At 54.2% G+C, this 13,923-nt stretch overlaps 1 protein-coding gene across 1 annotated transcript in view; it reads right to left on the reverse strand.

Annotated features, from left to right (window-relative positions):
* Positions 1-9,083, reverse strand: part of UROC1 (urocanate hydratase 1) — a 48,080-nt gene extending 38,997 nt beyond the window's left edge. Inside the window, exon 1 of the mRNA XM_008697801.2 lies at positions 8,958-9,083. Within this exon, the coding sequence (XP_008696023.1) occupies positions 8,958-9,083 (126 nt within the window). The remainder of the gene's footprint in view (positions 1-8,957) is intronic.
* Between the last annotated feature and the right edge of the window lie 4,840 nt (positions 9,084-13,923).

Below are 13,923 nucleotides of genomic sequence, written 5' to 3' on the forward strand. Positions count from 1 at the left end.
TAGGAGGAAGAAAGGAGATGGGTAATTCAGGAGGCAGCAAGATGGCAAGAAGAGGCTATAAAGAAACCCCAGCTAAGGGCATTAATTTTCATAGCTGGAACAAACATGCACCATCCCTTCTCCCTTGAAAAACAACTGATGAGAAATAGGAGTTTCTCCCTCAGAGACAGTGGCTAGGAATATGCTGCAGCGGGAGGGTCTCCAACTCCAGCAGAGGTCGGAACATCCAGAAGGTCTGGTGCAGCTCTGATCTGTGCCCCTGACCAGTTCCCAGGTGCTGCCTCACAGGCTGGCCTGGGGACCCCATCTGGGAACCACTACAGGACAGCAACGAGATAAGCCATCCACGGTGAGCGGCTGAGCAGCCGGGTGGCCGCTCCGAACCCGCTGTTGAGTGGGAGAAGCCCACTAAAGGGACGTACTGCATAACCCTGTTGGATAGGCCATTCAAGAGCAGGTGTGGCCAAGGCACGCATTAGAAGTCAGGGCTGCGGTCCCCTCAAGGCCCGGCCTGTCCCCTCTCCCTGTGCCTGTGACATTCACATCTGTGCACTCGCCGCTTTCGACTGCTTTCTGTGATGTCACACCACAACGCAAAGACGGTTGCTGTTTTCTGGCTGGTGGAGAGCCTCATAAGCACTTGCCAAGTGAAACTGAGCATTTAAAGAAAAGTTTCAAAAGCAATACATAACATACACACACACACAATCTACATAAGACTTGACCTAACTACACAGCTCCTAATGTGTTCTATGCTGTTCCAGCTTCTTTATCCCATTGTCTAATAAATATTGATTGCAACTCCCTATGCAGATTTCACAACCTGTTAAGAGGGTGCAGCACAGTGGAACCCGCTGTCCTCACAGCAGGGCCGGCTTCACTCCGGGCCTCAACTCAATCTTACTGAGGTCCTGACTCAACCTTGTCAAATTCTATGATTTTTAAAATGTATCAGTTGATAGAAAGGACTCGAGCCATTCTTCTGAAATGTCTTTAAAGGCTGTACGAGATTCAGCCTGTTCTGAAGGAAGAATGCATGTATGCACGTAATGTAAAGGGGATTCTGGCAAGTTCCCGAATCCTAAATGCATCACAAAAAGCTCTGGTGCCATATTTCCCTTGTAGAAGATTTCCATCTTATGACCACTGATATTTCTTTATCCCTGAAATTCACTAATTTAGTCTAGACATGTCTTAATGTCAACTATTCTACATCAAATTTTCATTTTTTCTTTCCAGGATAACTGTATCTTTTTATCAACAAGTTCATGTTTTTACTTAATTCAGGAACATTGTCTTCTATTATATTTTTGTTTGATAACTTTATCCCCTATGTCTACGGTTATCCAACAGACATGCAGTAAATATCTGTTTACCGGCCTGGATTCAATATTTCAAGTCTCCGACTGGGAGCAGCTCTCAGCATTAAGACGAGAAAATGGCTCAGACAGGATGTGTCTACCCACGATCGCCACAGGCCTGAGGCAGGCCTACGGGGAGCCCAGGTGCCCCTGTGGACCCTGGGAACCGCAGCAGAGGAGGCCTCAGCGAGGAAAGGCTGGGTGGGGCGACAGGGCTGGCAGCCCCTGAGAAGCAGGGGACAGCTGAGCCTGCCCCTGGCTCTGCCAGCTACTGTGTGCACTCGGGCTGGGCACCCTGCCTCAGTCTCCTCATCTCTTGGCGTGGTCTACTCACCTGTGACGTTGGAAGGATTAGATGAGATAATGCACACTGTCCAGCACACAGTGCCTCTACTACCTGCTCCTTTTAAAGACCCCTAAACCAGAACCTAACGGGTATTTCTTGCTTCCCTCAACCCGGCTTTGTAGCTTCCTTGTTGTAGAGGTCTTCGGGTTATTTTAAGATGTCACAACACCCACAGGGAGAGCCAGCAGGCACCCGCTTGGCAACTCAGACTCTAGGTGGTCAGCTGGCATGCTAATCACAGGGTGCGACTACAAGCACTTCAGTTCTCCAAATCTCAGTCTACACCGGAGGGTCTGCTATGCAGCATGGAAAATGTCAGAGGTCAGGGCACCTGGGGGCTCAGTCGGTTAAGCATCTGCCTTCGGCTCAGGTCATGATCCCAGGGTCCTGGGATCGAGCCCCACTGGGGGTTCCGTGGCTCAGGAGGGAGACTGCTTCTCCTCTCCCTCTGCCCTCGCCCTGCTCTGAGTGCTCCCCTCTCTCTCTCTCTCTCTCTCTCTCTCTCTCTCTCTCCTTCTCTTTCAAATAAATAAATAAAATCTTTTAAAAAAGAAGGTCAGAGGTGGATTAGCTTTGGTGAAATTATGGCCCACTATTCATATAATGCATGTTCTAAGAGGATTCTTATTGATGAAATCAGATGTATTCAAGACACATAAATTGGAAAGAATATTCTAGACAACCCTTCACTCCCACCTGGCCTTATAGGCCAACAAATCTAACAAACTCAGTGGCCTGTTCCCTTAGGGCCAGAGGATTAATTCATAAAATGTCCCAGGTTCAGTCATCAGGTTGGAGAATTCTGGATGCCTGATGGTGTGGTGGGCAGAAAAATGGCCCCCAAAGATGTCTGCATTCTATTTCCCGGAATCTGTGAATATGTTAAAGTACAAAGGCAAAAGAGATGTGATTTTTGCAGATGTGATTAGGGATTTGAAGATGGGAGATTATCCTGAATTACCCAGCTCAGCCCGAGACCAGAGTCCCTGCAAGAGGGAGGCAGGAGGATCTGAGTCAGAAAAAGAGATTTGAATGGCTATGCAGCTGGCTTTGAAGATGGAAGACAGGATGAGGCCACGAACCAAAACAAACAGACAGCCTCTAGAAGCTAGAAAAGGCAAGGAAAGAGATCCACCCCCACCCCTGGAGCCTTCAGAAGAATGCAGCCCTGCTGCATATTTTTTCACTCGATATTTACACATTATATTTAATGCTGCTGAAAATATATTACAAACTTTTGAGACATGTAACATAAACCAGACCATCTCATGTGTGTAATATTTGTGCCCCAAAATGGGAATCACGAGACTCAATGAGGAGCAAAAGAACCAGCACGATCTCAATATCCTTGCACACGCGTTAGTGTTGCTTGCTCTGCGTGTGGCCCACAGAGACCCATTTCAGATTTCTGACACACGCAACTGTAGGAGGACACATTGGTGCTGTTGTGAAGTCACTCCATTTGTGCAGATTTATTACAGCAGAGCCCTAGGAAAGTAATAGATGGTGACAGAATCCTGTCTTGGGAGCAGCGTTACTTCTGCATAAGCGAATCTTTCTAGGTGGTGGCTGATCCTAAAGGAGTACCAGCCTGTGACTTTGTTTAGCTCACAGAACAGGTGCGTGAGAGAGAGAGAGAGAGAGAGAGAGAGAAAGAGAGAGCGCGCAGAGGGAGAGAGGGAGAGAGGGAGAGAATTCGGCTTAGCACTTCCTTCCTGTTCTAACCTGGCAGTGTGCCGGTGGACCAAACTCGCCCACCTGTTAAGTGTTTGTCACTCTTCTGTCAGAACTGACGGCCATGATCCACCTGGCATGGTCCTGTTTGAATCACCCCAGTCCTCGCCCCCGTCGTCAGGCTTCATTAGGCCAGCTCTGGCCCGAACTGGAGCCAGACCTCCTGGGTCTAAATTGTGGCTCAGGCCCTTGCTAGCAGGGGTGGGCGGCCTCTGCAGAGGCTGCGGCTACAGTGCTCCAGCCCTTCAGATCTCAGTCTATCCCAGAGGGGTGGCTATGAGGCACATGCACGCTTCACCCCCGAAGCGTCAGTCTCCTCTTCTGGAAAATGAGCACAATAACAGCACACGCCGCCATAGGGCTGTCTTGGCAACCAACTCAACAGGGTCTGGCACATATATGTACCGTGGGAATGCCAGCCATCAAAATAATCATTTCCCCACACTCATGGCCCTCCATGCTACCATTCTTTCTTCTAGTTGGGCCTCTTGCCCACCCCCTGCCCTTGTAGGAAATCTGTAGAAAACTTTATACTCTCTGTGGGGGAGTACTGTTAAGCAGCAGGTCATGCCCCTACCCAGAAACCCTCAGGGGCTCCCCATTACTTATCTGATAAAGTCCACACTGCTCTTGGCTTTCAGGGTCCTCAAAAATTTGGCTGGGCCTGACTCTCCAAGCTCCACAGCCAGCTTGGACCTACACAGGGCCTCCTTCACCCCACGATACGCTTGGACAGACCCATCTCTGCATTTTCACTCACTGCCTCCTTTGTCTCCAAATGGTCTTCCTTCTTGGATTTCCCATCTAAGAACCTTGCTCGTGTTGCCAAGACCACCTCCTCCAAGAGGCCCTCCTAGGTTTCTCCTGCCTACTAAACTCTTGTAGGATTTGGTTGGGGCACTTAGCACAGACTCTTGCCTTTTCATTCAACAAACACGCACTGGTGTCACCCAAGACCCAGGAATGAACCCAACAGAGTTCCACTCTTAAGAAGCTCAAGATAGTGTTATTAGTGCTGGGGAGATGGACACAGGTGGGAGGTCTTCAGGTCTTCGTATCTGAGTGTCAGAACAGCCCCTGCAGGTGGGGCAGGATTTGGGGAAAGGGTCACGAAGCGCGATTGCATAGGCACCAGGAGGAGTACTAGAGACATTTCTAGTAGAGCAACTGCTCCTGTTAGGTGACGAGAATTTCCCTCGGCACTATAGCTGTCCTGTGTTTGTGCTGAGAATACACTGACTAAAATTATAACCAGACCATACTCTATATTTACACAGAGAAATCTACCTTAAAGAAGAACAAAGAGTGAAGCACACCCAGTAATGAAATACTGCGCAGCAGTTACAAGAACGGACGACTCGAAACTCACCGATAATGAACACCTAAAAACTGACGTGTATAGAATGCGTCTATATTCTTAAAAAGGACACATACACATTTTGTATGTACGTAGAATGTGGAAGGATATGTCCCAAAAAATGGCCACGGTGACTCAGGAGGAGAAGTGGGAACTTCACGATTACAATACTTGACTTCCTTATCTTATAGAAGTACCTGGAAAGTTTACGTCAATAACCAAAGAAACATGTTTAAATTTTTAAAAATCGAAAAACAAGCTGAAGGAAAAGTATAAAGCGAGGTGCTGATGAAGTCACTGGGTGTGGGACTGGCAAGGAGAAGACTCTCGCTTCTCCTCTAAGGGAGTGTTCTCCCATGGACCCTCCTGGGACTGGTTTGAGGGATTTCCCACATGACCAATTCTCCACACCAGCGGGGCGCCAAGATTCAGTTCAGGTCTGACACCATCTACCTGGAGTCAGCTCGCACCGGCGCTAACACTCTGCGTCCCCAAGACTGCCGCTCCCACCTCAGATGCCCGGGCGCACATCCCAGGCTTGCACCTGTGCTTCTGACCAACCAGCTACGGATCAGGGCTCCCACACCCTCCTTCGCTGGGTTCCTAATTTGCTAGAGCAGCTCACAGAACTCAGAGAAACATGTCTACCGGTTTAATATAATAAAGCACACGAGAAAGGATACAGATGGCCAACCAGACAAAGAGGTACACAAGGCAAGGTCGGGGAAGGCGTGGAGTTTCCATGCCCTTGGGCACCACACCTGCCCCAGCACTTCCGTGGGCTCAGCAACCCAGCTCTCTGAACCCTCTGGTTAAGGGATTTTTATGGAGGCTTCAGCACAAGTCATGATGGATTATTAACTCATCTCTCTAGAGAGTGGGGGTGGGGCCCAAAGTTCCAAGTTTCTAAGCATGGAATGGTCTTTTGGTGACCAGCCTCCATCTAGGAGCCCACCCACAGTGGCTTCCTTTGCGCTGAGGCTCCTATCACCCGAAATTCCAAAGAATTTAGGATCTTTGTGTCAGGAACTGGGGTCAAAGACCAAGTACTAGCAGAAAGGAGGGTCAGGCAGAGGTCAACATACATACAGCTGAAGGCTGGCTGGCCCTGACACCCCAGGGAAGGTTTAGGGGCTTCAACAGCCCAAACTCCCAGACCTGCAAGTAGCCCCTACTCCAGGGGTTTTTGTGTCCTTCAAGCAAATGGCGACATACGCAGGGAGCAAGCTGAGGTGACCCAGCTCCTCAGCTCCCCAGTGCCCTTCTCCCAGGACAAGAGGCCATCACACAGCCATAAAAGTATCACCTGAGATGGGCAGCTGGCAGAATCCTCCAGGCCCTCAAGGTCAAAAGTCAGGCCTTGGTGCCCAGCGGGGAGGTGACCCAGGGGAGGAATCTTTAATGACTACCTTGACGTAGTTGAGCTGGGGCAGAGCAACCAGCGCCCTGCCCCCCCCTTCCCCTGCCTCCCGCTCCACTGCCGCCCCAGCGCCCCGCCCCCAGCAACCCCTCACCCCAGCGCCCCCCCCCACCCTTCCTGCCTCCGCTCCGCCCAGCCCCGCCCCAGCGCCCGCCCCCAGCAATACCCCTCACCCCCAGCGCCCCGCCCCCACCCTTCCCCTGCCTCCGCTCCGCCCAGCCCCGCCCCAGCGCCCCGCCCCCAGCAATACCCCTCACCCCCCAGCGCCCCGCCCCCACCCTTCCCCTGCCTCCGCTCCGCCCAGCCCCGCCCCAGCGCCCCGCCCCCAGCAATGCCCCTCACCCCCAGCACCTCGCCCCACCGTTCTCCTGCTCCTGCTCCGCCCAGCTCCGCCCCCACCCCCAGCAATGCCCCTCACCCCCAGCACCTCGCCCCCACCCTTCCCCCCTCCGCTCCGCCCAGCCCCGCCCCCAGCAATACCCCTCACCCCCAGCACCTCGCCCCCACCCTTCTCCTGCCTCCGCTCCGCCCAGCCCCGCCCCAGCGCCCCGCCCCCAGCAATGCCCCCTCACCCCCAGCACCTCTCCCCCACCCTGCCTCCTGCCTCCGCTCCGCTGCCGCCCAGCGCCCCCGCCCCCAGCAATACCCCCTCCCCCAGCACCTCTCCCCCACCCTTCTCCTGCCCCGCCAGCCCCACCCCCATCCCCCGCCCCAGCAATACCCCCGCCCCAGCACCTCCCCACGCCCTCCTGCCTCCGCTCATGCCCGCCCCAGGCCCACCTCCCCAACAAGCCCCTCCAGCACCTCTCCCCCACCTTCCTGCCCCCGCTCCAGCTCCCGCCCCAGCGCCCCGCCCCCACAATACCCCTAACCCCCAGCACCTCCTCCCCACCTTCTCCTGCCCCCGCTCCGCCCAGCCCCGCCCCAGCGCCCCGCCCCCAGCAATACCCCTCCCCCCAGCACCTCGCCCCCACCCTTCTCCTGCCTCCGCTCCGCCCAGCCCCGACCCAGCGCCCCGCCCCCAGCAATACCCCTCACCCCCAGCACCCCGCCCCCCACCCTTCCCCTGCCTCCGCTCCCCACTGCCCCGCCCCCAGCAATACCCCTCACCCCCCAGCACCCCGCCCCCACCCTTCCCCTGCCTCCGCTCCGCCCAGCCCCGCCCCCAGCAATACCTCCCTTACCCCCAGCACCCCGCCCCCACCCTTCCCCTGCCTCCGCTCCGCCCAGCCCCGCCCCCAGCAATACCCCTCACCCCCAGCACCCCGCCCCCACCCTTCCCTGCCTCCGCTCCGCCCAGCCCCGCCCCAGCAATACCCCTCACCCCCAGCACCCCGCCCCACCCTTCCCTGCCTCCGCTCCGCCCAGCTCCCGCCCCCAGCAATACCCCCACCCCCAGCACCTCGCCCCCACCCTTCCCCTGCTCCCCTCCGCCCAGCCCCGCCCCAGCAATACCCTCACCCCCAGCACCCCGCCCCACCCTTCCCTGCCTCCGCTCCGCCCAGCCCCGCCCCCAGCAATACCCCTCACCCCAGACACCTGCCCCCACCCTTCTCCTGCTCCCGCTCCGCCCAGCCCCGCCCCCACCCCCCCCAGCGCCCCGCATATCCCCCAGCTCCCCGCCCCCACTTTGTGAGCAGCGCCGGGTGGAAAGTTTAGGGGCAGCCGCTGAAGCGCAGCAGTCTTTATCTGGGGTGGGCTGTGCGATTCCTTTTTTACTGTTTGTGCTTACTTACATTTTCTATTACCCCCCCCAAACACTGTTCCTGAAATTCTCTAGTAATTCTGAGTAAAGGAAAAGGAGAATACTGTTGATATAACCGTGCCACTTACTTCATTTCATCGGGCCTCCACTACCGCGTGGTGTAATTAACCCCCCAGCTTACGAGGGAGACAAGTGCGCTCCCAGACGGTCAGCTGGGGTGCTGGCTGGAGCGCCCCCAGTCCCGGGCCGTCGCCGGCCGGCTCTCGGGGCTGTGGGCCACGATGGGGACACCCGGCTTCTGTCCAGTTCTCACCAGCGCCTTCGCGCCCCCACTAGCCTTGCTGCCGCAGACTCACTGCAAGATTTGGGCGGAGGGACACAGGAGAAAACCAGGGCTGATGTCGTAGGTTCACAGTCGTGTGCGTGTCTGGGCAGGAGGGTACACCGCGCTGCTGTGCTTTGGGGCACTTCGCCCCGGCTTCACTCCTCCGACTGGAGGCAGCCAGAGCCCCTGCTTCCTCGCTGAGTGACCTTGAGCCTCAGGATCCTCATCGGCACTGGGTACCTAACCTTGCACCCAAGGATGGCCGTTGGGGAGAGAGTGAGGAAGTAGGTGGGCCGAGTGTGGAACACGCTGGATCCCTCTGTCCCATCGACGCCCCCTCGGGAGCTCCGGGCGGCAGGGGTGGCAGGTTGAGTTGAGAAGCTGCAGCTCCCGAAGAAACAGCAGGGATAGGAAATGCCCACCCAGACCGCCTAGAGGGCACCCAGACAGCAAAAGGCCCAGCGAGAATGGGGTCCGACTTCTTTTTTTTTTTTTTTTTTTTTTAAGATTTTATTTATTTATTTGACAGGATAGAGATAGCCAGCGAGAGAGGGAACACAAGCAGGGGGAGTGGGAGAGGAAGAAGCAGGCTCACAGTGGAGGAGCCTGATGTGGGGCTCGATCCCATAACGCCGGGATCACGCCCTGAGCCGAAGGCAGACGCCCAACCGCTGTGCCACCCAGGCGCCCCTGGGGTCCGACTTCTTACCTGCTCCTCAGCGGGGCTGAGGCCAGGGGTCCTGACCGGTGCGTGCGGCACCCCAGCCCAGCGGCCCCGGTTCTCTGGCAGTGGCCGCAGCGGCAGGCCGGAGCATAGTGCCTGGAGGCTGGACATGTCTGGCTGAGACTGAAACGGAGGCCAGCTCTGTGGGGAGGCCGGGCAGAGACCTGGCAGTCATGGTCCAGCTGGGCGGGGACCTCCCGCGCCACAGCCACCTCCTCCAGCCCCTCATTGGGCCCAGGGTCTGCAGAAGGAGCCATGTGTAGGTCATTGGGTCATTGGCCCCTAGCCTGGCTGCCTGCAGTGTTGACCTGAGGTGAGGGCGGTGCTCTGGGCAGAGGCAGGCTTCATGCAGGGGAGACTACATAGGGGTCTGTTTTTCCTGTTAGTGCGGGGTTGGCCTTGAGGGGTTGTGTTTTCTGGGACAAGCTTTGGAGAGCTGGTGGGGCTCTCATGTTGGGGTTTGCTTTCGCGGTCTTACCCCAGGCGGGTAACATTGGGTTTGCATCTTGATGATGGGGAGCCACGTGATACTGAAGTTGGCACAGAAGGCAGGGTCTGCGCAGAAGGCCGGCAGTGCTCCTTGTGCCCCTCCTCCCTGCCACCTGTGGGGGGGCATGGCAGAAGCCCCCCCAGCAGCAGGTGTACCTTCCTTGACTCCCAATGAGGTACACACTGCTTCATCCCCTTCCCAAAGCTGTGAAGAGCCCACCTGGAGATGGCTCTCATCCTCAATTTCATTAACAACTTTGCAAGAAAGTGCTCCTAATCAGTCCTGTGCTACGGATGGGGAAACTGAGGCCCAAGTCTCACACAGCCAGGAAGTGACCGCAGTAGAATCCTGGTGGTCCTGGGAAAGCAACACACCTGGGTGTTATTCCAGCTCAGCTCCTGACCGGCCCCGTGGCCTTGGGCCGTGTCCCAATCTACATAAGTGGGTGGTAATTCACCACTCAGGCTGCGGGAGGCACAGATGGGTTGTGTAAGCACCCAGTGCAGTATCGCACGAGGCAAGGGGAAAACAACAGACATCTTCTAAGTGCGGACGCTTCGGAGCATATCACGTGATGCAGTTCGCTTTGTCCCCTCATTGGCCCTGTGGAGTTCACTGTCCCATTCTATGGATGTGGACACTGAGGTGGAGAGAGGTGGTGGGAACTGTCTGAGGCCACACAGCTGGTCACTGGTGGTGCTAGAATCAGAACCCGCAGAACTCAGGGCTCTGGCTCTATACACCCTCCGGCCACTCTTGCAGTCTCCCTGGCAGACCTCATCTGATGGCTCAAGGCAAGCCAGAAATCAGTTTTTGTGAGATCTCATTTTGAAATGCTTGCAATCAATTAAAATATGGTTTTAAACACCGTGGCGAACAAGATGGGTGGATTTCATGCACGCCAACGTCCTAGTTGTGATACTGTGCTGCAGTTCTGCAAGATGTTACCAATGGGAGAACGGGGCGCACGGGGTTGTTTCCTACAACCTGAGTCTACAAGAACTGCAAAATAAATAACTTCATTTTAAAACATCATACAAGCTATGTAAAAGGATGAGGCGGCCATGAATGTTACCTATGCCAGACTGGCTGTACAACTCACTAGCTGTGTGTCCTTGGGGTAAGCTACTCAGCCTTCCTGTGCTTCGGTTCCCTCATTTGTAAAATGAACGTAGTAATAGTACCTACCTCATGGGATGCGTCCAAGGAATTAGAACACACGTAAAGGTCTTGGTGCCTGTCACAGAAAAAACATCTACTAGGTATTGTTAGTTTTCCAATTGTTGCCAGTATCAGAAAGTAAGCAACAGAGCAATGTATGTAGTACAGAAAACAAAGAGAAAGTGTGTGTGTGTGTGTGTACACTACAAAGAACGGGGGAGGGAAGGAGACCTCACTGTAAAACTCTGGCACTTTCAACATTGGCAATGTACTAAATGCCACTGAACTGTACACTTTAAAATGATTAATTTGATGGTATGTAAATTTCACCTCAATTGAAAAAGCCTCTGGTGGTTTTGAATTTTGCTCCATGGACAAACCAAATAAATAAAAAATTTAATCTAATAGAGAGTAAAGAAAGGCAGGCAGGCACTACAGCCAAACCCAGTTTTGCTCAGTACGTGCCTCCCTGGTGCTTGATGTGGCCTCTCTCTAGCCAGCAAGTGCCTGCCTCAGTTTCCCCTCTGGTTGCCCCCAGTGGCTGCTTCTGTCCTAGCCAGCCTCTCCTCCTAACAATGCTTGGTGACCAGCACCACATAGCCCAGCCCTGCCTGCCTGGCACCCCCAGTCCAGGCCATAGTGGACCCCAATCTCTGCAGTATCCGGCTGGCTTCCTGAGCAAGGCAGGACTTCTGTCTCTTGAACCATCAGCCTGGTCCCAGCTTCCCCTCCTTTCCTCCATCCACTCTGCCACCCTGGGGACCTTACCCTGAACCACCCTGACCCAACCCCTCTAATATGAAAATATACCCTGGACCCTGACACCACCCCACCCTGGTCCATGCCCATCTTCTCTCCCAGAGATAGCGCCCAGCCTCTCTCCTGGTCCCCCACCTTCTCCCAGCCACCTCCAGTCGATTAGCAACACACCTGCAGATTGCTTAGAATAATCCACGTGTGGCCCAGGATACTCTGGGGATGTGGACTCCCTGTCTGCCTCTCTGACTTCTCCATCCACTCTTGTCGACCCCAGAGCCTCCTTGCTGCTCCTTGTTCACACCACGGTGGTTTTCAAACATGCCAGCAAATCCTTGCTTGGGTGCTTCTCCAAGTGATGCCGGGGTATGGTCTTGCCTCCTGAGTCTGGGCCAAACTTAGTGGTTATTCGGTAACCAACAGAAGGAAGCCTGAGACTCTGCGGAGCAGCCCAAGTACCCTGGGATCCCAGGCTGGGGCGTGCCAGGTGGAGGTGCTGAGGTCAACCGCCCAGCTGAGCTCTGGCGCATGAGGGAGCCATCAGGGATGGCCAACCCCAGCCAGCCTCCAGAAGGCCAGTCCCAGCTGCCATCTGATGCAGTAGAATGAGACCCCGAGTGAGAACCATTGAATTCGGCCCCTTCCCCAAATTTTGACCCACAAAATGGTGAGCAAAATTTATTTTTTTTTAAATTTTATTTTATTTGAAATCAATTAACATATAGTGTATTATTAGTTTCAGAGATAGAGTTTAGTCATTCATCAGTTGCATATAACACCCAGTGCTCATGACATCAAGTGCCTTCCTTAACGCCCATCACCCAGTTACCCCAACCCCCACCCACCTCCCCTCCAGCAGTGCTCGGTTTGTTTCCTAGAGTTAATTATGGTTTGTTTCCCTCTCTGATTTTGTCTTACTTTATTTTTCCCCTCCCATTCCCTATGTTCCTCTGTTTTGTTTCTTAAATTCCACAAATGAGTCAAATCATGATAATTGCCTTTCTTGGGAGCAAAATTTAAATGGTTGTTTTAAGCTGCTAAATTTTAGGGCAAATTGTTAGTTAATAGTTAACTGGCACATCGCATCAGGGCCTCAGCAAGGGCTAGTGCTCTGCCTGGAAATGTCCTCCTCCACATACCTGTGTGGCTCCTCCTCACCTGACTCACATCTGCTCAGGCGTCACATCCTCCCCGAGGCGGCCCCTACCACCCTCGCTCCCTATGTGCAGTCTACGTTATTCCCACCCCTTATCCTGCTTTATTCTCTTTATTGCACAATTTACCACCTGGCGTGATCTTACATATTTATTCCTGTTTTCTATCCCCTCCCCATTCTATAATATAAATTCCATAAGGGCAAAGAGCCTATCTTGTTCTCTCGCCTGGAACCCCCCCTCAACCTCCGGAGTGGGTAATTCAGTATCTGCTAAATGAATAAAGGTGAGCCCCTTTGAGAGGACAGAGGCTGCAGAAGCCGTCTTCTTAGGGAAGATAACTGAGGCCCTGGGCCTCTGGCAAAGCATATTCAACCCCCTCATCCCAAGACCCCACACTGAGGCACCCCCATGGGCCTCCAGGGATCAGGTCTCCAGGAATTTTCTCCGCAGGCATAGAGGCTGGGACGTTGTTCTCCACTTTGGCCACCAGGTGGCAGCCCAGGAGACCAAGACTCCTGCCCTAAGGACCCCGAGGCTGGGACCCCTTACAGAGAATGCGGGGGCGTGGGGGGACTGTCTGGAATGCATGTGTAGATGAGATTTGGGACCCACTGGGCATGCGGATGACTGGAAATCCTTGGAGCAGCAGCAGCAGCCCTGCCTGAGCCCAGATTGGGGCTGAGCTGGATGTATCCCAAGGCTCTCTGTCCAGGTCATCCGGAAAGCCATAATAATGAGCTTCTGGTTTTATCTGTGAGCTGTTTCCCACTTCTCTGCCATCTGAGACCTATCATCACCATTTGGAGCCATATCTTTAAGCCAGCAGAACTATTATTTACTTAATATGTTTCCTTAAATAGACCTTTAAAACGTCAATGTAATAGGAAGGAACTTTTTTATCACCACTAAGAGAAACCAGTCTTTTGCCAGAAACAGGCAGTAACTGTAAAAATAAATTAATTCATCAGTAACATCCAGGATTTAGATGGCACTCACTGATCCATTGTACAGGGAATTGGGGCACAGAGAGGTTAGGCAAATTTCCTGATCTCACACAGTGGTTAAGTGGCACCTGCAGGGTTTGGAACAGGATTTTTCAAGAGCAGCTCTAAAGCTGTACTTCGCGGCAGCACCCGATCCCACACACTCACACCGCTCAGTGTTGACTCAGGCGCACACACACACCTGCACACAGATCAGCTGCACCCTTGGTTCCCTGTTAGCCTGACTTCTGGGCAGCAAGGCACTACCGTCAGACCTGCTCCCTCGTCTACCCACCCCACAGGGCTAGCTGGATGTTTATCTTTCAAAGGCAGGACTTCACTCTCCTCTCTCACACACAGGAGTCCTCAGCAAGCTGAGTGCTGGCCAGGACTGCGATCCCTTG

This window comes from Ursus maritimus, unplaced genomic scaffold (assembly GCF_017311325.1).
Source record: "Ursus maritimus isolate PB19 unplaced genomic scaffold, ASM1731132v1 scaffold_14, whole genome shotgun sequence".
NCBI lineage: Eukaryota > Metazoa > Chordata > Mammalia > Carnivora > Ursidae > Ursus > Ursus maritimus.